The sequence below is a fragment of the Mirounga leonina genome, unplaced genomic scaffold, assembly GCF_011800145.1.
Source record: "Mirounga leonina isolate KUSES-001 unplaced genomic scaffold, KU_Mleo_1.0 Mir_128, whole genome shotgun sequence".
NCBI lineage: Eukaryota > Metazoa > Chordata > Mammalia > Carnivora > Phocidae > Mirounga > Mirounga leonina.
Genome location: NW_023270320.1, coordinates 1955460 through 1975810, shown reverse-complemented (window position 1 = coordinate 1975810; position 20351 = coordinate 1955460). Strand labels below are relative to the sequence as shown.

General features: G+C 44.9%; 1 protein-coding gene across 1 annotated transcript in view; it reads left to right on the top strand.

The window, feature by feature from the left end:
• The first annotated feature begins 10646 nt into the window (after positions 1 to 10646).
• CHRNB3 (cholinergic receptor nicotinic beta 3 subunit) overlaps positions 10647 to 20351 on the top strand; it is a 29112-nt gene continuing 19407 nt past the window's right edge. Inside the window, exons 1-3 of the mRNA XM_035003931.1 lie at positions 10647 to 10781; positions 12407 to 12588; positions 19166 to 19317. Of these exons, the coding sequence (XP_034859822.1) occupies positions 12480 to 12588; positions 19166 to 19317 (261 nt within the window). The 5' untranslated portion in view covers positions 10647 to 10781; positions 12407 to 12479. The remainder of the gene's footprint in view (positions 10782 to 12406; positions 12589 to 19165; positions 19318 to 20351) is intronic.

Here is a 20351-nt window from a genome sequence, read left to right as displayed (position 1 = left end):
TTACGTCCTCAGTACAACAGTTTAATTATCACTTCTAAATGCATGTTTTCTTTGTGGTAAGTCCTCCTCAAGGCTACATGATTATAACAAGCTTCCCTCATCTCTTCCCCTTCAATTTTATTGTGTCTTTGATGAAATATAATTATATCTAAGTGGTATTTTTCTCAGTGTTCTTCTTTGTTGAAATACGTCCTGTTCTCATGATTTGTGTCCCACGGTGAAATTTTCCAGTGATAAGAACTGGTTATAATCTCATATTTTCTTTCCATGGGAACTGGCAACATTAACAATTAGAGTCGTTAGTTTAAAATACACAAAATATATGAATACTGGGATTTCTCAGCAAAGGCTTAATGTAAAAATGAAACTGCCTAGCACTTCTCCTGGATAAGAGTAAATTTCTCATTGAGAGCCAGTCCCACCAGCCTGGGCCCAGGGCAGCGGTCCACCCAGGGAAGGGCTGTGGGATAACTGGGATTTCTTTCTGGGGCGGTGAGGCTCTTCTGGACTATAGAAGGGAATTGTTTGATTCAAGGTTGCTGCTGTGTTTCTAGAGTTTGTTAGAACAGGAGTGTTTGTGATGTGAAGACACCCTTCTGTTTCCACCTAAATGCTGCCATCGTCCTTAGGTTGCAGGTTGAGGAAGAAAGATCCATGGGTGCCTTCTTTTTGCCACTTTCTTTTTATTTTAAGATTTTATTTATTTATTTGAAAGAGAGAGAGAGAGCATGAGGGAGTGAGGGGCAGAGGGAGAAGCAGACTCCCCACTGAGCAGGAAGCCCAATGCAGGGCTTGATCCCGGGACTCTGGGATCATAACTTGAGCTGAAGGCAGACGTTTAACCAACTGAGCTGCCCAGGCTCCCCCTCTTTGCCACTTCTTAGAACATCTAAAACATTCTTTCCACTTTATCCTACACCCATCCTTAACCCTCCAGAGAACCAGACTCCTGCTGTTTGTTGGACTAGAACCAGAACCTAACCTTGGCACATTAACATTGTGGGCAGATAGTTCTTTTTTGTGGGGTTCTCCTGTGTTAGTAAGGTATTCAGTAGCATCCCTGACCTCTACCCACTGAATGCCAGTAGCATCCCTCTTCCCAGTGTGACAACCAAAATGTCTTCAGACATTGCCAAACGTCCCATGGGGGACAAAATGGCCTCCAGTTGAGAACCACTGAATTAACTGATCAGATGTGAGGGCCAATACTCAAAACCCAGGGACCCAGCTCCCACTTGTTTCTACCCCACACAACTTCTAACACCACCCTACTGATAGCAACTGAGAAGGGAACAGGAAAACATTAACTCCATGACTCAGTGATAGCCACTGGGTGCAGTGTAGGTAGAAACTATCAGATATAAGAAAAGAAGATAACAAAATGCAAATTTTATGATAATATTTCTGGTGTCCAGGACATCTTCTGCCTGCAGGCAGGCCACAGAGAACTCACAAAGGATTGCAGAGTTGGTGAGATCAAGGAGTACGTTTCACAAAACCTTCTGAATCAAATCTAAGAGCTAGAACATTTCCTTGGTGGTTACTGTGTTATAGAAAGAAGGGGGAGCCTGGGAATTCGCTCGTTAAATGTTTTCTGTGATTCCATTCTTGGACTTCAAAGACTACCCAGTGTTTCTGCAAGGCCTGCATAGCCAAAGAGCCATGGTGGGTTGTGGTGGCAGTGAGCAGACTCACGCAGGCCAGGAGATGGCCCCAACCTGTGTCGATCGCACATTTCCTTGGCCCATTATTACATACTTTCATGACCGCTTTATGTCCATGAGTCTCGTCTTGCCACAAGGACTGTGTGGTGACTTGATTTTGTCTGACGCCCTATGCTCTCTCCTTCTCATAAAGGACCCTACCTACATTCCTTAGCTACAGAGGGAACACAGGATCCAGGATGGGTCCATTATAATACTTCATCTCTGGCCACAGTGAATAGTGGCCAACATTCTTTTTTTGACATTTTCAAAGTTGGGAGAGAAGCTCCCTTGCCTCTCTGGTCAGGGACTAGGTGAAAGGTACAAGTGAGGCTGGATGCAGCAGGCACGACGTGGAAAACCATCTACACCAGGAGACACGAACACAATACCTGGAGAGAGAAAGCTCCAGTGACTTTGAGTCCCTAGTTCTGGTCTTCACGGTGCCCAGAGTCCTGGTTCCCAGCCGTCCTGCACCTGGATATTTAAATCTTCATCTGACTGCATAAACCCCCCGAGGATGACTCCATTAGGTGCCCCTCCATTTTTTTATTCCAAGCAAGTGTGATTTGAAGTCTTGCTCATTCTAACAAGAAAGTGCTGGCTATTGTAGATTGCCAGGATGGACAGGATGCTGTCTTCCATTTTTGTGTATTACTCAAAGTTTCTATCACAGATGACCTCAACACTGGTTTTCAAGAGATTCTCGTTGATCCATTCTGAATATTGAAGTCTGAATAATCGTAATTCTTAAACAACAGCCTTCACATTGTTGGATAAGCTAGAAATTTTCCTGCTTTACTATCTGCAAAACTATGCGCCTTTAGCTTGACTGAGAGGGACTGCACTGACATAAACCATGTTCACGTTTAAGGATGACCTGTCTGTGACATGTCCCCCTGCCATCACCAAGGTGATTTGGCTGATATCCCTGGGACATGGGGTCTTTCCTGCCTTCATGAGTGTCACTTCTGAGGCTTAGTCTAAGAGGATAATCTTCAAAGCATGTAAGGACTAATTGTTCTAGCATGGCTGTATTTGTCTGGAGCAACTTGCTGGAGCCTATATTCAATGGAATATTATCTTTTTAACACCTATAATGGTATTTAATCAGCAGTACATAAATATATATTTAATAGAATTATATTATATATAATTATGTCAGTAGATGGCACATGGAAATTGAGAACTCACTCCGGGACACTCAAATTCCAGTTATTTGAATGTTTCTTATATCACTCATGGGGGCCAATAAATATGGCGGGTATGGGGGTAGGTCTCTCTGGTCTGGCCTCCTCATCCGTTGAAGGCCTACTGATGTGGCTCCTCTAGCCAGACCCTTTTCTCCACTGTTGTGATCTTTGCCTCTAGCCCTGTAGGGACAGAAAACTCGACGTTCTCAGTCTCAGTCTCAGTGGTCAGTTGGGTCCCCTGAATATCTCTAAAATCCACAACTCACTAAAAATAAAATAAAAAATATATTAATCATGAGGAAGAAGAACAGCCTCAGTTTTCTTTTCTATGGGCCACCATCTTTGTTTTTCTGATATGTACATCTTACCTTCTTGCTTAATGCAAAGGACAAGCAATTCTAATATCTGTGCATCTGAACTATAATCAAATTATAAATTGTTGTCAACAGTTGCAAGGAAGAAAAATGACACCTCGGAATCCCATATTATCATGCCTTATTGCTCCTTTTATAAACCAAAGTCATTTGGTTTGGGTCATTTGGGAAAAGATGGGTGTGTTTTAAGAGCACCCAAGAACTCGCTTAAACTTTCACTGTTTAAAACCCAATTGAGAATTTAGTTCATTCTGACTCTTGGCTCAAAAAAAGACTCCAGTAGTTTTGAGAGGGAAACAGCTTGCCACGTGGGTAAGATGACTGTTCTATAAGACGGAGGATTGGATAAGAGCCAGTGAGGAATGCATAGAGAGGAAAAGAGAATAAAAGAAAAACAATAAGAAGGAAGAGTGAGTGGGCTGCCTGGGTGGCTCAGTGGTTAAGTGTCTGCCTTCGGCTCAAGTCATGATCCCAGGGTCCAGGGATCGAGGCCCACATCGGGCTCCCTGCTCAGCGGGAAGCCTGCTTCTCCCTCTCCCGCTCCCCCTGCTTGTGTTCCCTCTCTTGCTGTCTCTCTCTCTGTGTCAAATAAATAAATAAAATCTTAAAAAAAAAAAAAAAAGGAAAGAAGGGTGAGTGAAGGTAAATGGAGTAGATGAAAGAAATATCATCAAAACATAGGTCGGAAGATTTCTGTTTCAAAGAACCATTCATCTTCTCTCCCCCATAAAGTTCCCATTAAAGATTTTTAAGAACTACAATTTAATAAATTTTCTAATCACGAAGCTTAGAAGCTCCACAGCTCAGCAGGGCTACTATCAATACACAAACAAACAGAAAATGACAAGTGCTGGTGGGGACACAGAGACTTTGGGACCTGTGTGCACCGCAGGTGGGGATGTGACATGTCACAGCAGCTGTGGGAAACAGTGTGATGCTTCCTTGAAAAATTAAAAATAGAATTACTGTATGATCCAGGAGTTCCTCTTCTGGGTGTACCCCAAATAACTGAAAGCCGAGACTCAAAGGGATATTTGTACACCCATGTTCACAGCAACATATTCCCAGAAGGTGGAAGCAACTCAAGTGGCCATCGACAGATGAGTGGATAAACAAAATGTGGTGCATCTACATATATGCAATGGAATAGATATATACAGTGGAATATTATTCAGCTTTAAAAAGGAAGGCAATTCCGACCCATGCTCCAACATAGATGAAGCTCGAGGGCATTGTGTCAAGTGACATAAGCTAGTCACAAAAAGACACAAATATAGCAGTATGATTCCACCTATATGAGTAATCAAATTCAGAGAGAGAAAGTAAAATGGGGGTTGCCAGAGGCTAGGAGGAGGACACAATGGGGAGTAGTGTTTAGTGGGTACAGAATTTCAGTTTTGCAAGATTAGAAGAGTTCTGGAGATGGATGGTGGTGATGGTTGCATAACAGTGTGAATGTGCTTAACACTTCCAAACTGTATGCTTAAAAATGTTTAGGATTTTATGTAAATTTATGTTATGTGTATACTAACACCATTTTTTTTTTTAAAGCCCAGAGCCCAAGAGTCATGTTCTTTTCCTGGAGTCCAGCATCCTACCCTGCCCAATCTCCATGCATTGCCCTGGAATGCAGCAGGTAACACCTGGGACCTTGTTGGAAATGTGTACCATGGGTCCCACCTCAGATCTCTTGAATCAGAAACTCTGGGCCCTGGAATTAGTCTTAGCAATCCTACCAGGTGATTCTAACATCCCTCAAGTCCGAAAACCACTGCACTAGGGTAATTGAAGTAGAGCTAGAAGGGAGATGTTTTGAGATTCAGAATATGTTTTGAAGATCGAGAAATTATGATTTTGTGGGGGACTGGATACAGAGTAGAGAGGGAGAAGAATCAGGAGGTAAAGATTAAATGGATACCTGTTGGATGAATGAACATTTTTAAAAACTGCCCTTAATTTGTCTTTGTTTTACTAGAGTCAGAAAGGGGCGGGGGGAAGCATGCTTTCTTAAAACATCAGGCTGGAGAACAGGAAATAGGCCAGGATGGTTGACCTATAATCTTTAGAAATCCATGCAAGATAGGTTTTACCCAAATGTGTACTTACCTACACAAATGGCAATTATGTAGCAGGTGAATGGTGGAGTCATAAAGCTTACCGGCTGTAAAGTCACACACAACACCTGCCCCTCCCCCCTCAGCCCCCCACCCCCACCCACCCCAGAGCTGTGAACACACCTCTCTTCTTTCCTTTTGTACTGATGTCAGAGGGAGGAATGATGGGACTCAAACCTGGGATTTTCTGGGATAGGGGACTTTCAGTTTTAAAACTGGGACACTCCTGGGCAAGTCAGATGGTTGATCACCCTGCTTATGACACAGACTCATAGAATTTTCAAATTTAAGGGAAGCAGAGTTCATCTGGTCTATTGTTTGACACTTGGGCTGCAGATTGGAATTACCTGGAGAGCTTAAAAAATACATGATTGCTGGGCTTCACAGTGGACCAATTAAAATCAGTATCTCAGGGGCGCCTGGCTGGCTCAGTCAGTAGAGCATGAGACTTTGATCTCGGGGTTGTGAGTTCAAGCCCCACGTTGGGTGTAGAGATTAATGAAAAATAAAATAAAATCAGCATCTCTGGATGCCATTCTCAGGCATCAGTATTTTTAAAAGCTCCCCAAGGGAGCACTGAGAACTGATCTAATCCAACTTTTGTTTACTGGATAGATGAGGAATCCAACGCCGCTAAAAGTTATTTATCCAAGGTCACACAATTAATTAGTAGCAAAACTCAGGGTTCCTGACTCTTATGCCAGTGATCTTTCCACACACCACAATCCTTTTATAGAAAATTAGTGATTAATTACTGGTAACCAAGCCCTTTGCCCAGTGCTGTGAGGGCAACTCACGCACACACACCACCTGTCTGGCTCTCAATAAAACAGAACTTTGAGCTTCCAGATGGGTGCACTCACGGCTGAAATCCAAGACTCTCTTTTCTTGCTCCCTTCCAACTTCCTTCTCTACCGCCTGCTCTCTTCCTAAGTCCCTCTGATTCCTGAGAGACACAGCTCGGATTCCTTGCCCCGGGCATCCTCTTTGCTCCTGTTTACTGATTTGGCCTCAACTGTTTTGACCCCAACACCCTCTCACTTCACGTTCTGGCAGCCCCTGCGTGCATGTGTGGTGGGCACCCAGGATCACTCACCTGGGTCCAGAAGCCCGCCCTGGCAACAGCCTGCTTGAGCAGCACTCCCACCAGGAGGGGCTAAGATGAAGCTCCCTTAATCACAGAGCTTATTCTGTAGAACAAGCTAAATCCACAGCAGCCTGCAATGCAAACCCTCCTCCGTATTTGCCAGGGGAGGGGTGAGCCTGGCTGCCTGACCACTGGCCATCTAACACTAAACAAGCACCACTGCTGAAGATGAGTCCAGAATGAAATTAAACGCCTCTCAAAGGTTAGGGTTGGAAACCCAAACCTCAGGCTTGGCAATTCAGAGGAGGAATGGCTGGACTGTGTCCCTGACCAAGAAAAAGTGCTGAAAATGATGGTGGCGAGTTGACCATAGTGAAGGAAGACTCCATCATTCACATAGGAGGCAGCCAAGTCTCGGAAAAGGAACAAATGAAGAATGAAATTGAAAGTGCTGAAATAAATTTCTAGGCTCAAGATGGAGCCGCTCCCACCCAGGAGCCACAGCGGCAAACGGAGACCTGGATGACTTTGGGGTCCCTACAAATGCTCTGCGTGGCCAGGCATGCCACGGACCCAGCCAGCTGGTCCCCACACGCCCAACCACCTGTGGGCCTCCTCCTCACCCCAACAAGACGGCCAGGCCGATATTTCCTATTTGTCTCATCCTTGATCTTTTTTCTTTACCCAATAAAACTTCCTACCTTCTGCCCCATTTTTGTCCGACAGGAGACTGTCCACTTCGTGAAATGTGACATTGAGTGTGTGTCACCCAAAGTGTCTTCTTTAATCCTCTTTGTAAGAGAAGAACAGGAGCAGCCCCTCTTCCGCCTGAGCCCTCCCTGGACCTGGGCAGTCCTCCTGGGGAGGAGGGGGCGGGGACCCTGGGACCTCCTGGGGATGCCCCCCACCACCCCGCCCTGGGCACCCCGAGGCCCTCCTCCCCGCGGGGTGGTCTCATGTGGTTGGGCCCACTGTCATCGAGTGTTTCCTCCGAGTCCTTGTGGCGGCTTAACTTAGAAGACCATGCAAGTCGGTGGTCTGCGGCAGTAAACCCTGGCTTCTCTTCAAAACCACGTGAGCCCCATTCCAGACCCCCGGATCGAGAATTCCTGGGGAAAGCATCCAGGAATGTATGTTTCTCAGAAGCACAAATAGGTCTGGGAAACGCTGCTGTGCGGGGGAAGTTTAGAGATGGTTTCTCGGTTCAAGCCGTCCTTCCCACAGTGACCGCCAAGGTTCCCGGTGGTGGGCGCTCCCAGCGCGGCTGCGCCTGAACCCTCCCGTGCACCGCCCCCCCCCCCCCCCCCCCCCGCCCCCCGCCCCCTACCCCCCCCCCCCGCTCAGGGGCGGCCCTCAGCTCATTCCAGCCGTTCCTGGCGGCCTGCACCCCCTGCTCGAGAGCTGTGTGACGATGCGTGGAGCTGTTAGACCAACAACCCACTGCATTCTGGTGCTTAGGTTAGGATTTAGGCAGCCCGCTTTTATTTTAGTTTATTTGTTAAATTTAAATTTTAAGGAACGAATATCTAAAGCACACGTCCTTTAAAAGGGAGCCCGTCGGCCTAAGCCTGCAGTATGCCCCAATGTCCACCAGGGGGCCCCCAAGTCCCGTACCGCACCTCTGGCGTCGCTAAGTCCTTTCTCCGGGTCCTAGTCGCCACTAACGTCAAACCTGGGGAAATGCAAAGCATTCCCCGCAGCCCCTTGGCTCCTGGCTTGAGCGCAGGAAATAATTTGACACGTATTTAAAAGCCGTGAATTTCAAATCTCTGCAGATAATGAGCAATGTTCCTATTGGGAGGATGTCACGTAAGTGAGCAGTGCAAAGAAAGGAAAAGGGTTGAAACTCTTTGTATTAAAGGGCTGTCCCTCCCAGGCTCTTTGAATTTAATAAGTTTGAAACCCAAAGAATTATCTTTAGAGTGAAAAGTGAGCCATGAAAGGATGGGAGATTATTTGGGAGGGCAGTGAGACTTTCGAAGTCATATACTATGAAATTCTAGACCTTTGACTCCTATGACTACCAACACCCCGCCCGAATCCCTCCCACAAAACCTCCCACTGGTGGTAAGAAGAGTATTTGAAGTTCTAGTAATGCTGGCTAGATGGAAAGGCAGACAGGCAGCAACAGGGATGCCTGAGGTAAGACCTGGGGAGGGGCCCAAAGAAGAGAGTGTGATGAATAACTGGGGAAAGTCAGAGGGATGAACCTGCAAAGGCAGGGTGTGTGTTCTCTCCATGCCCATTTCTCTATATACAGTCTGGTTAATGGGTATCTTAGTAAGTGGCATGGTACATGATTCTGACCCTGCTTCTACCATCACCCCGCTCTGTGCCTCAGGACCATGACTCCACCTCTTTGGGCTTCCCTTTCTTTGCTTGTAAAATGATGTTGGTGTCCAGGAGTTCACTGTCACATAGCAAAACTTTTCACAGCTAAAAGACAGTTCCCTAGGACTTCTTTTTCTCTAATTGAAACTCCTTGCTCTTTAACCATTTCTCACAAGGCCTACTTTATAGACCCTGGGTCTCTTGACTCCCCTAGATGAGCTTTATTAAAGCATGTAGCTCTCAGTGAAATGGTTCGAGGTGCCTCTGGCAAGGTAGAGCTGCTGCTCTGGACACCATTCTTATGGCAACCAAGAGGCTGTCTGTATTATATAATTGCAATAAAAGCAATTCATTAATGAATACCGCAATATATTTAGTGTTTCTAAGTGTTCAAAAATCTTTTTGGAGAAATGGACATATTTTGTCCCAATTCACACAAATGTCATTCAAAGCTATCCTACCTTGTCGGTATGGGCTCAGCATCCCAGTTTTTTGAGGTTGCTCTGGATCTTGATTCTGTCACAACAGTAGATGACAAGGTTGTATAGTTTAGTATTGCAAGGGACCTTGGCAATCAAGTTGATCCTCTCATTTTTGTGTTATTTGCAAATCTGACAGAATATTTTCCATGTCTTTAAGAAAGCACTTAAAGATGTTCAATGTGTCAGAGCCATGTTACCACAAGGGAAAATGTCACTAGAGACCTTCTTCTAGGTTGGCATCCACTTGTTAATCAACACCCTGTCTGTGGTTGCTCAACTAGCTCTGAATCCACTTAACTATACTCTGGAACCATCTACAATTCTCCCTTTTGTCTTCCTACAAGTCATGAAATCATTTCTAAAAGTTTCTTTTTCTCCTCAAAGTTGATGTTAACACATTCTCCTTTTTAATGTATCAAGTTTTATATTACAAATAGTAACAGTCCTGCTGAAGGTTGTGGGGGGGCGGTGTGTGTGTGTGTGTGTGTGTGTGTAGACCAAGATCTTGATGGTGGTTAGATTAGGAAGATGAATCATAAGTGTTTTTAAAATTTATGGTTAGGGGCACCTGGGTGGCTCAGTTGGTTAAGCGACTGCCTTCGGCTCAGGTCATGATCCCAGAGTCCTGGGATCGAGTCCCACGTCGGGCTCCCTGCTCAGCAGGGAGTTTGCTTCTCCCTCTGACCCTCCCCCCTCTCATGTTCACTCTCTCTCTAATAAATAAATAAAATTTTTTTAAAAAAATAAAATTTGTAGTTAGGATTATACTACTTTCACAATTTAAAAAAAATACTGATCAGAGGCACCTGGCTCAGTTGGTAGAGCACACAACTCTTGATCTCAGGGTTGTAAGTTCAAGCCCCACATTGGGTGTAGAGATTACTTAAAGAAATAACATCTTTAAAAATAATAAATAAATAAATAATAAAAAATACTGATTGTAACGTTTTCCAAATCTTCAGTTGAAAGCACATCTGCTTTCTCTCATCTTCAGTTTTGGTTTTGTGACTCTCATAAGTATGTGTCTGGAGCGCATTCCAGAGCCTCAGAATGAGCGAGCTCACTGTTCACACGGAGCACATTTGGTCAGTGATGGATGAGCAGAGGTTTTGCTTGGGGTCTTAGAATGCAAACTTATCCTCCATGGATAATGGAGACCTCTGATTATTTCTGCTTTGATAGACCCAACACCATAGCCCAGGCAGCTGCCCAGCTCATGTTTATTATTGGTTATAGAATGGGCGAGGGAACATGCGCACATTGGTTCAAAACAGGATGATTTTTTGAGGTAAGGACTTGTGTTTTGTTCTCTGTATGTCTTATTTCTACATTTTCCAAGAAAGGAGCTGGGCTCCGGGCTCCTTGAGTTTACAGGGACCCAAAACAGAAGCTGCTTAAAGACAACTTCTCTACCTGTTCATCTGATGTCCACTGACACTGAAAGTCTAAACTCACCGAAGAGATCATTCGAGGCTTCCAGACTGCGACGGAGACCAGGTGAGTGGCTTTTCAGGGAGAAAAGCGCTGCAAGGAGAGATAGGTGAGAACTTTGCAAAAGTGCAGAAGGAGCCAGAGGCTGGCTGGTCCCTCCAGCAGCCAGAACCATGCTACAAGGGTGACACCCAGTAGAGGTGGCCATCCTCAGGAGGCAATGGCCCTGTGGACACTCAGAAAGGGGGGCATTCTCTCACCCAGACTTCCAGTCCTCGCAGAATCCTGGGCATTCAACCAAGCAAAGGGTAGCACAAGTGCCACTTCCAAAGGACCCTGTGGGCTGGCCACTGCTCCGTCTGCTGTGGTCAAGATGGACTGGAGCCTGCAGGGCCTGCCCTGTATTGTGGGCACCACAGAAGCCTTCCCAGGTCTTGTGCTACCCCAGGCAGGAGGATTGAGACTGATTTTTCTGCTTGCTCTGTGGAACGGCAAGCTTCATTTTATTTGAGTTATTGAAATAAAGAAAGGTGATACATCCTGCACCTCTGGGTTAGTGGTTAATTTATTCCTGATACAGTTGTAAATTCACAGCAGGCCCAGAACACGATTCAGATGCATAGGAAATCAATGTCTGATTGTTTCCTTCCTCCTTTCTTCCAAGCAACACTCTTAAGCATTTCACGTGATAGGCACAGGAGAGAAAGTGGAGTTACAGAGATAAAAGAACAGAGCCCCATCCTTGGGGGTTCTCAGAGAGGATCAGAGAGGTGGGCATGAGGAGGGGACAGAGTCCCGCCTCCTCAGCCAGGGCTGTTTTGATTATATATTGGTAACTTATTGAGCAGTGCCTGGTGTTTGAAAATTGTTAGTGGCACATAGTGGGAGCCTAATAAGATAACATCAAGCGAATTTTAAATTGGATTAAGACAGTGTTAAAAGGGGGAGGAGGGTCAGTAATGTATCCTCCAGACTGAGAAGGCACTTTAGTACTGAAAAACAAAACACCATTTACACAGAGTTTTGTTCAGTGTCGCTTACTGACGGACAATCAGAGGGGCGAATGGACCAACCATCCAGGGCACTACACAGTAATTCTCCACCCCTACTCTCGGCCTATTCTCTGCAGCTATCCAGACCTTAATCCCCAGATTTTATGGAGTGAAGGGCAGGGCGTGTGTGGTCACAGGATAGTTATCTAAGATGGCACCACCTGCGCCCCAGATGGAGGACCAAAGATGGAGTCAGCGTGGTCCAGGTGGAGTTCCTCAGTGCCCTGGAGCATGTCGCTCCAGCGCTCAGTCCCCATCCATGTGCCTGTTCCCACCTGGCCCTCTCCTGTATCCAGCCTTCACTTACACTCGTTCATTCATTAGATTTGCATTTATGAGGAACACGCACTGACCTCGATGAAAATCTGATCCACTGTGAAGAAGGTGAATCAGAGCAAGGGTGGCATTATCAGATCTCCACCCGGGAGAAAAATACCACAGGGCATTCAGAAGTTGTCTATCCTTTCCCTTCTGCCCTGCATCTCTTTGTGAGAGAGCAAATTAATAAGTCAGGAGTTAGGACCCAGAGCTATGTTTTCAACTTACACAATCTGACAGCTGAGTGGAAATCAATGAAGTGTAGTTGAAGAAACATCACACTGATGTGAGGTGGTTTGAGACTCTCTTATCCCACTTCAGGTGTCTACTCTCCCCTTGGGTTCCGCTTCGGATTTTGAACCACTGCATTTTCTTTTCAAAACCTCCCTTTCTGATGGAAATACTGTACTGTTTAAAAGGAAGGGGTTATCTTTCCTACACTGACAGCATGAGACTGGCAGGCTTTCTCCTCGTGTTCATCGTCCTTGGTGTCACTCCTTCAGGTAAGCTCAAGTTAAAGTAAATTAAAACTTCATCATTGTACAATGATTAAAGCAAGGGAGGCAGAAATATGGTGTTGATAATGTTAGAAATATAAAATGTATAGGTATCTTTAAGGATAACCTCTAGGATGTGGCTGTAATGAGTAATTCTAGGAAATCTGCATGTTGCTAAAGAAATCATACCTATGGATTCCATCAGATTTATGCCGTTGTCTTCCTTTTGAATCATGAACTTGGTAGGAAGATATAAAAGGAGGAAAAATGTTACTGAATGCACTGAATGCTTCTCAGAATCGTTAAAATATATGGCACAGAAATTTACTCTGTCAACATTTTTATATCATGTCTACTAATAATCATTATATCTGTGTGTAGGTACTTAATTGTATCCAATATATTCTATAGACTTATATACAAACTTTAATAAATTTGTGTGTAGGTATATTTAATGTGTTTGTATATCACAATTAAACAAAAATAGACATTACATGTCTATGAACATGTGTGAGTTTTCTGTGACTGTTATCCATGTGAAATTTGGAGAATTCTTAATAAAGAAAGAGGGCAAAAAAAGGAGAGAGGGAGAGAGAGATGGACAGACAGCCAAAAGAGAAATGGAAAGAGGGAGAAAATAACTGCAAAGTTTAGGGGGAAATGGTCATTTGCACCTGCCAGCTCTCTGGGTTTGGGAAACACTTCACTTTTTATGTAACTTAAGAACACAAAGCCCTTCCCATCACAGTGGAAACCATTAGAGCCAGGGGCCAGCTGGCTGTCCCATTAGCAGTTTGCATTTATTTCTCAGTAGGAATTTTGCCATGTTTGACTATTGCTCCTTTCAGATGGGGAACCAGGAGCACCGAGTGAGATTCACCCAAGTCCTGAAATAAATCCTAGATTTAATAAATTCTAGATTTCAAATCTAGGCACACACACCTGAACAGTATCATATCTTTAAAAACGTAGCCTTTCTTCATACTGAGGACTCAAAAGGAGTCCTTTCTAAGTACCGAGGGCATCGGACCCACTTTCAAATATCACTAAATTTGATCTCTGGAGTCTGAAATGAAATTTGTCAATCATAAAAATGATAATCAACTTCTGTGTGTTTTAGCATACAATTAATATCCACAAGTCTAATGTTTTTCTGCCTTTATTTACTGTTCCATTTACTATGAAATAATTGATTCTTACCATCTTTTGCCCAGGGAAATCATCTTACTCGCAGGGGTGGTTGCATAAACCCTCTCCATTCACCTGTGTACCCCCTTCCTTGCATAGTAACGGTTACATAAGAAAATTGAGAATGGAAGGGAGCCTGGTACTCATTCTCTATCAAGTAGGGCAAGGGTTTGGGAATGTATACTGTGCTGGGTACATCTGTCACAGATCTATAATAAATCAATAACCTGTAGTCACTCTTGCATTTGTGGACATTTCTAGATCCCTTGGAGTCTATTTCTGTTTGCAGATCTGTACCACCTTTCCTTAAGTTCTTTAACTTTGCTACTCCTTGCAAAGGAAATAGTTTCTTTTTGTTACCCAGAACTACCTTTTCCAAATTACAAGGGGCAACCCCTCATTTTTAGATTTCTGGCTTTGGTGGAGAGGATGATTGTGTCTGGGCATGTGACATTTCTTGTGTTGCAAATTCATGCTTTGTGTGTTTGGGTCTGCTCCCAGAAAAAGGGACTGTATCTTACTCATCTTCCCATCACTCTTACCGCACGATGACATGTATTTACTCATTCAATAAATATTTACTGAGGATCTACTGTATCCTAGGAACAATTCCAACATGGGGGATGCAAGAGGGAGAAAACAAAGTCATTCGAATAAACTCTCACGCTAGGAAGGATCCATCCAATATTTATTATTTATTTCACCCTGAGGGCTAGTTCTGTGTGTTGACAGCAGAGGTAACATATTTGTGGTATGATTTTTTTTTTTGACGAGGTGGTGATAATGGAAGGACAAAACCAAAATATAACAAAAGGTATCTAAACAAAAAAATGTGTCTCTCTCAACCATGTTTGCTGAGGTTTAGAAGTCTTCAATTACTTCTTTACTCTCTTAGCTAAGGATAAACAATGATGTTGTCTTCAATAAAACCATAAATAAGCATGTGAGTTGTCATCAGTTAAGTCTTATCAGTTATTTATACCTCAGCGTGCATGAACTTGTCAAAATTCTGCAGAAAGTGGGTTTTGATAATTGAGTGAGGAGAGAGCAGAATGTCTGAGAGCCTGAAGAAAGGAAAGGAAACACGGTCAAGAAGAATAAAGAGGCCAGAAGTTCAAGTTGTAGGTTCCAAAGAAAAAATTCTTTGTCTGAAGCTGGTATGGGTACCTCATCCAATCTCTCATGACCCCACTTACAGGGGTTGAGAGAGTCTTAACTCCTCCTGAGTCCTGTCTAATCCCTTCATAGTGTTAGTTACGTTACCTGATGTCTCCTCTGTTACAGTAAATGGCAGCCAGGAGTAAAGTTCTCCAATCAATGGTACATCTTAAACATTACCTCTTTTTTGTGTCTTCAGAATAGCAAATATTGGGCATAATAGATCACATTTTATGGCTGTTCACGGACATGAAATCCTGGAAACATAGGGTGTGTGAGTTGGTAAGGGCTTACCAATCATCCACATTCTATTTTTACTGGGAGAGGTTAAATGCCTTGCTTAATTAAGATCGCCTGGTTTGGAAACAAGACCAGAACTCATGTCTAAATCTGAGTCCAGTGGTTCTCAATGTTAAATAAATATTTGTTGGATTCTCGTTTTAACAATAACGAGTTTGGCAAGAGACTCAGCATCCAGAGCCAAGAGTAGAGTGCCCTCCTACAGCACTTTCCCAGCCTGAGTTCCACATGGAGGAAATTACTAGAATCAGGCAGAGAGCTCTCCGTCTGTCTGATCGCTTGCATGTGCTCTCCCTCTGGTTCTCCCTCTTCTTGTCCTCCACCTGCGGAGTTGCTTATGTAGTCCCAAGAGAAATATTTTGACAAAGAAAAAATAAGACAAAGATTAAGTAGAGAGAGGGAGAGAAGAAAGGGGGGGGATTGGGATTTAGGGGAGCAATGGTGACAAGCTTTAACAGCCAGCACACATCCTCTGGAGATGTGCATTAGACTATGTGTGTGTTGGGGGAGGACGGGGGTTGCAAAGCAGGACTTAATGCAAGGAGATGTGAGGAGACCATGGTCAAGTCTGAAGCAGGATTGCTCCTACTATAAAGCATTGGGTGTCCACCTCCAAGGAGAGTGACCACAGTGCCCAACCAAGAGGTGCCCAGGGCCAAGCTCAACTGCAGCAGAGGGAGACTGAGTAGGATTATGGGACACCATCACCAGTGTTGAGCATCTTCCTATCACCAAACATTATCTGTGACCTGGTTTTAGAATATCATTCTTCCTGGCGATAGATTGCTTTCAACAACAGTGAAGTATTTTTGGTAAATACAATGCTAACAACAACACAGCAACAAAAAAAGCAAAAACAATAAATATGTGTCCATAGACATGAATTGTTGAAAGTTTTTATGTGGCCATAAAGTAAGGAGACCACAGCATAGGGAACAGTCTTTTTGCCTCCTCAATCCTCCATGGATGAGCTGATGGAAAGATCGACAACCTGGGAGTCAGAAAACCACACCCACCACGTATTAGCTGGGTTGACCCTGGGTAAGTCACTCCCTCTCTCTGCACCCCAGGATCTACATCTGTAAAAGGAGGGGCTTAGATCATCTCAGAAGTCCTTTCCAGCTCCACTGCCTTCACTTCTTCATCATTTCACTTGTCCTTCCTCTTTCATGCTGAAATTATTTATGAATACAAATGCTCTCTCATCCCTCCCCATCCAGAAGCTGACTTTGGGAAATGTAAGCACCCACTCAGGGAGTCACTCATCTTCTGACATCAGCTTCCCAACTTGTCCATGTATTGCTGAGATATATCTTAGAATGTCAGTCTTGTCAAATTTGTTTAAAATACAAGTCCATTTGCAAAAATTTGGTTTACACACATTTCAGGAATCCATTTATTCCTTAAAACAGAGACCACTTGTCCTGGAAATCCTGACAACATCTGTGATTCTACACCCTCTGGAGCAGTGAGCCAAGCTCACTCCGCCTCCTTCCCTGTGCATGGAAAGTGCTGTTAGAGCTTCTTTGCATTTGGTTCATTCACCAAACATCATTGAGTATTTACTGAGGCCCTAGCCTCAAAGAATCAACAGTGGGAGCACTTTCCCTTTCTTATCATGTTCTATTTTACAGGAAGGACAAACCAGAGACATTTCTAGGGCATCTCTGCATCTGTTCCAATAACATCAATGACTTCAGCTTTTATTTGGGGAAGCTGAGACAGGTTGAAGATGTTGAGCAGAAAGCATTGAACCTCTGGCCTTTTTTTTTTTTTTTTTTTTTTGGTCAGATCTGTTTTGGTCTTTTTTTGGACAGACAGATTTGTGCTGTCTTAGACAGCTCGGGCTGCCATAACAACACACCACAGACTGTGTGACTTACCAGAAATTTATTTTCCCACAATTGTGCAACCTAGAAGTCCATGTTCAAGGTGTCAGCAAGTTCGGTTTCTGGTGAAAACTCTCTTCCTGGCTTGGAAACCGCTGCCTTCCGGCAGTGTCTTCACCTGGCTTTTCCTCATGCCTGCATGGAGAGAGAGCTCTTTCGTGTCTCCTCCACTTCTTCTAAGGACACCAGGCCGATTGGATTAGGGCCCCACACTGATGACTTCATTTAGCCTAAATTATGTCCTTGTAGGTTCTATCACCAAAGATAGTCACACTGGGTGGGGGGGGGAGGGCTTCAACACAGGGATTTGAAGAGACACAAATATTCAGTCCATAACAGCCTGTGCAGATTTACCTTTTTTGTTCCTCGATTCAGACAGCAGCTCACCTTCTGACATTGGCCGAAGTGGGTAAAACATACAAAGGTCCCTGAAAGAACAGATCTGCTTATTTCCCTTTGGAGCCCAGCAAAGAGCAGGGATCCAGCCATTCTCACGGAGGGTGTAGCTTTGAAGGCGGCAAGTGCTGGGGATTGTCAAGGTCATCATTTTAGAAGATCCCTCCCAATGGGCAACTCCACCTTCCTGCAAACTGACAGTCAAATTGTCCTGCCAGGAAAGGAAACTCAAAAGTACAGTTTCTGTTCTCGGGATCCCCCTCTCAAGTCCAGAATTAAAATGGCAGGGTTGTCCAAGCTAAGAAGTCTGTGTGTGTGTGTGCGTGTGTGCGTGCACACGCACGCATGTGTTAGTTCAGACATTATGCAGTTGTTCTCAGCCCTCCTGGAGCATCTCCATCCACTGTGAGATGGTGTCATAAGTAATTAGTTCTCACTGGCCTGAACTGGAACACGGGCTGTCGGGGAAGGGCAGAACTCTGGTGCTAGGACTGCGCTCAGATGCGTGTAACGATGGCTCTAACAAAAGAGGGTTGCTTTTCTCACACACCAAAAAATTTGGAGGCAGGCAGGCCTGGGCTGGTTGGGGGTCCTATAGTGCTCTCAGGGACCCAGGCTCCGTCGGTCTTTCTTATGTGTGGAGCTTTCATCAGGCTGCGTGAGGTACCTGTGGGGCCCAATCCCTAGATACCGTGTTCCAGCTCCAGGCCGGAAGGATAGAGAGCGAAGGGCGAAAGAGGAAAGGTGAAAGGTGCAGGTCGGGCCGAGTCTGTCCTCTTCAACAATATTTCCTACAAACGGCACCCACTGGCTTCTGCTTGTATCTGAAGGCGCCGATGGATAGGTCACATGGCCGTCCCTAGCTGTGAGGGAGCCTGAGAAGGGAACATTTTAAGCTGGCACCATGCAATCCTGAATAAATTTAGCATCTGTTACCGAAAAAGAAAGGGCAAATGGGCTGTTGAGCAGGGAACCAGCAGTCGTTGCCATGGTGCCCGTGAAACAATATTCTCCTTATGGGAGGGCCGCTCACACAGGGGAAGGCCGAGGGGGCACCGCTGTGGCCTCCCTGCCTCTCTTCTCCCGAGCAACTCAGCTCTGGCCCAAACTCTCCAAACACCACTCAGCAAACAAAACCCAAGTAGCTCACTGCCTTGCTACGCAGGTGTTGGCTCAGGGGCCACGATGTGCCAGACCCCACAGAGCTGGGAGGCGGTGGCCAGGAAGGTTTCTAGGAGCGCCGTTTTCCCAGGGGGCAGACAGACAATAAGCAAAGACACATATAATATGTGCAAGGGCTCCGATGCAGGATAAAGTACCGTCAAGGGGATAAAGTGAGAGGAGGGATGTTTAGACCGCTAACACATACACATATGTCCCTTGCCACAGTGTGTTGTGAATTCGTCATTGTCCATAAAGTGCTGACCTCACGGTGGGAAAATCCCGCGGGAGTGCGAAGCTCTGGGTGAAGCATAGAGTCTGCTTTCAGCCGTGTGTTGTGGGCATGGAGCATGGTTCGAGAACCCTTGTACACTCAAAGCTGCCTTCGCCGCACTAGGCCGTGTAGACTATATGAAGGTTCAGGCTGTAGGATGCTAAACCAGCCATTACGCCTTTCCCATTAATTCGGGTTTCCCTCATGATTCTTCCAGCCGCTGCAGGATTCAGCTCAATAGCTGAAAGTGAAGATGCCCTCCTCAGACACTTATTCCAAGGTTATCAGAAATGGGTTCGCCCTGTATTAAATTCTAATGACACCATAAAAGTATATTTCGGACTGAAAATATCTCAGCTCGTAGATGTGGTGAGTAATCCTTGGCACAAAGCTGAAAAGAACATGCATTTCTTAACCTGTTTGTGAGCCTAAGATTTTATTTTGTTTTCTTTCCGCATGTCTGCCATTTCCATTTTAAAAATAGCTTACTGTGAGAGAAAATCTGCCCCAAGAGGCCAGTGAAATGACCCGAGGAAGGAATGAGAAGTGTCACGGAGTAAATTTTCATTGCAGCACTGTTTGTGTGGGACCTTTGGCTGGGGGGTGGATGTGGTGGCTAGGACAGGCATTGCCCCTGGCAGGTTTGCTGAGCACCAGGACGAGCACCCAGGGAGAAGCAAGGGCTGGAAGAGAAGGCAGAACTGAGCCAAGGGCTCGTCAGTGTCCCCCTGGCTGATTCGGCGTCACCCTGACTGCGGATTGGGTGAGGGCTGCCAAGGGTGCTGGCAGGGAGAGAAGGCAGATGGTGCTGGCACCCCAGTGCTTGGCAACCCCATCACCCTCCTGAATTCCCCCAGGACCCCGCAAATTCCCCTGGCCCCACCCATACCTTAGCATTCTCTGCTAATGTTCCTGTTTGGCTCCCACTTCTGCCATGATTGCGATCCCAGGAAATCAGTGAACTTTAACAAGCCCATTCTGCAAAGTCATCCTGCTGTGCTCCACAAAGTTCCAGAACAATCCCCCCATATTGCCCCAATCCCCTGCCCCACCACTGGCACACTCACCCAGCTAACTCGATGCCCAAGGAATCCTTCTAGAAAATCATGCAAAACCAATCTCTGATTTAGCTAATGTTCATCCTACATTGCCACCTTACCATGCTTTCTGGGCTATGCAATTTTAGATGAATACCACCACAATTAACTGCTACTTGCTTTAATTGTTATTTTTTATTTTAAGCAAAATATGTGTAATATTTTAGGATCCCATGCCATTTAACTGTGCTTAAATTGAGAATCCTTTACACTTTGAATGCCTCAAATGTATGTGTCAGAGAGGTCTTTCTGACAAAAGAAAAAAATTGTAAAAGACAACTTCACTTAATTTGAATTTACATCTTC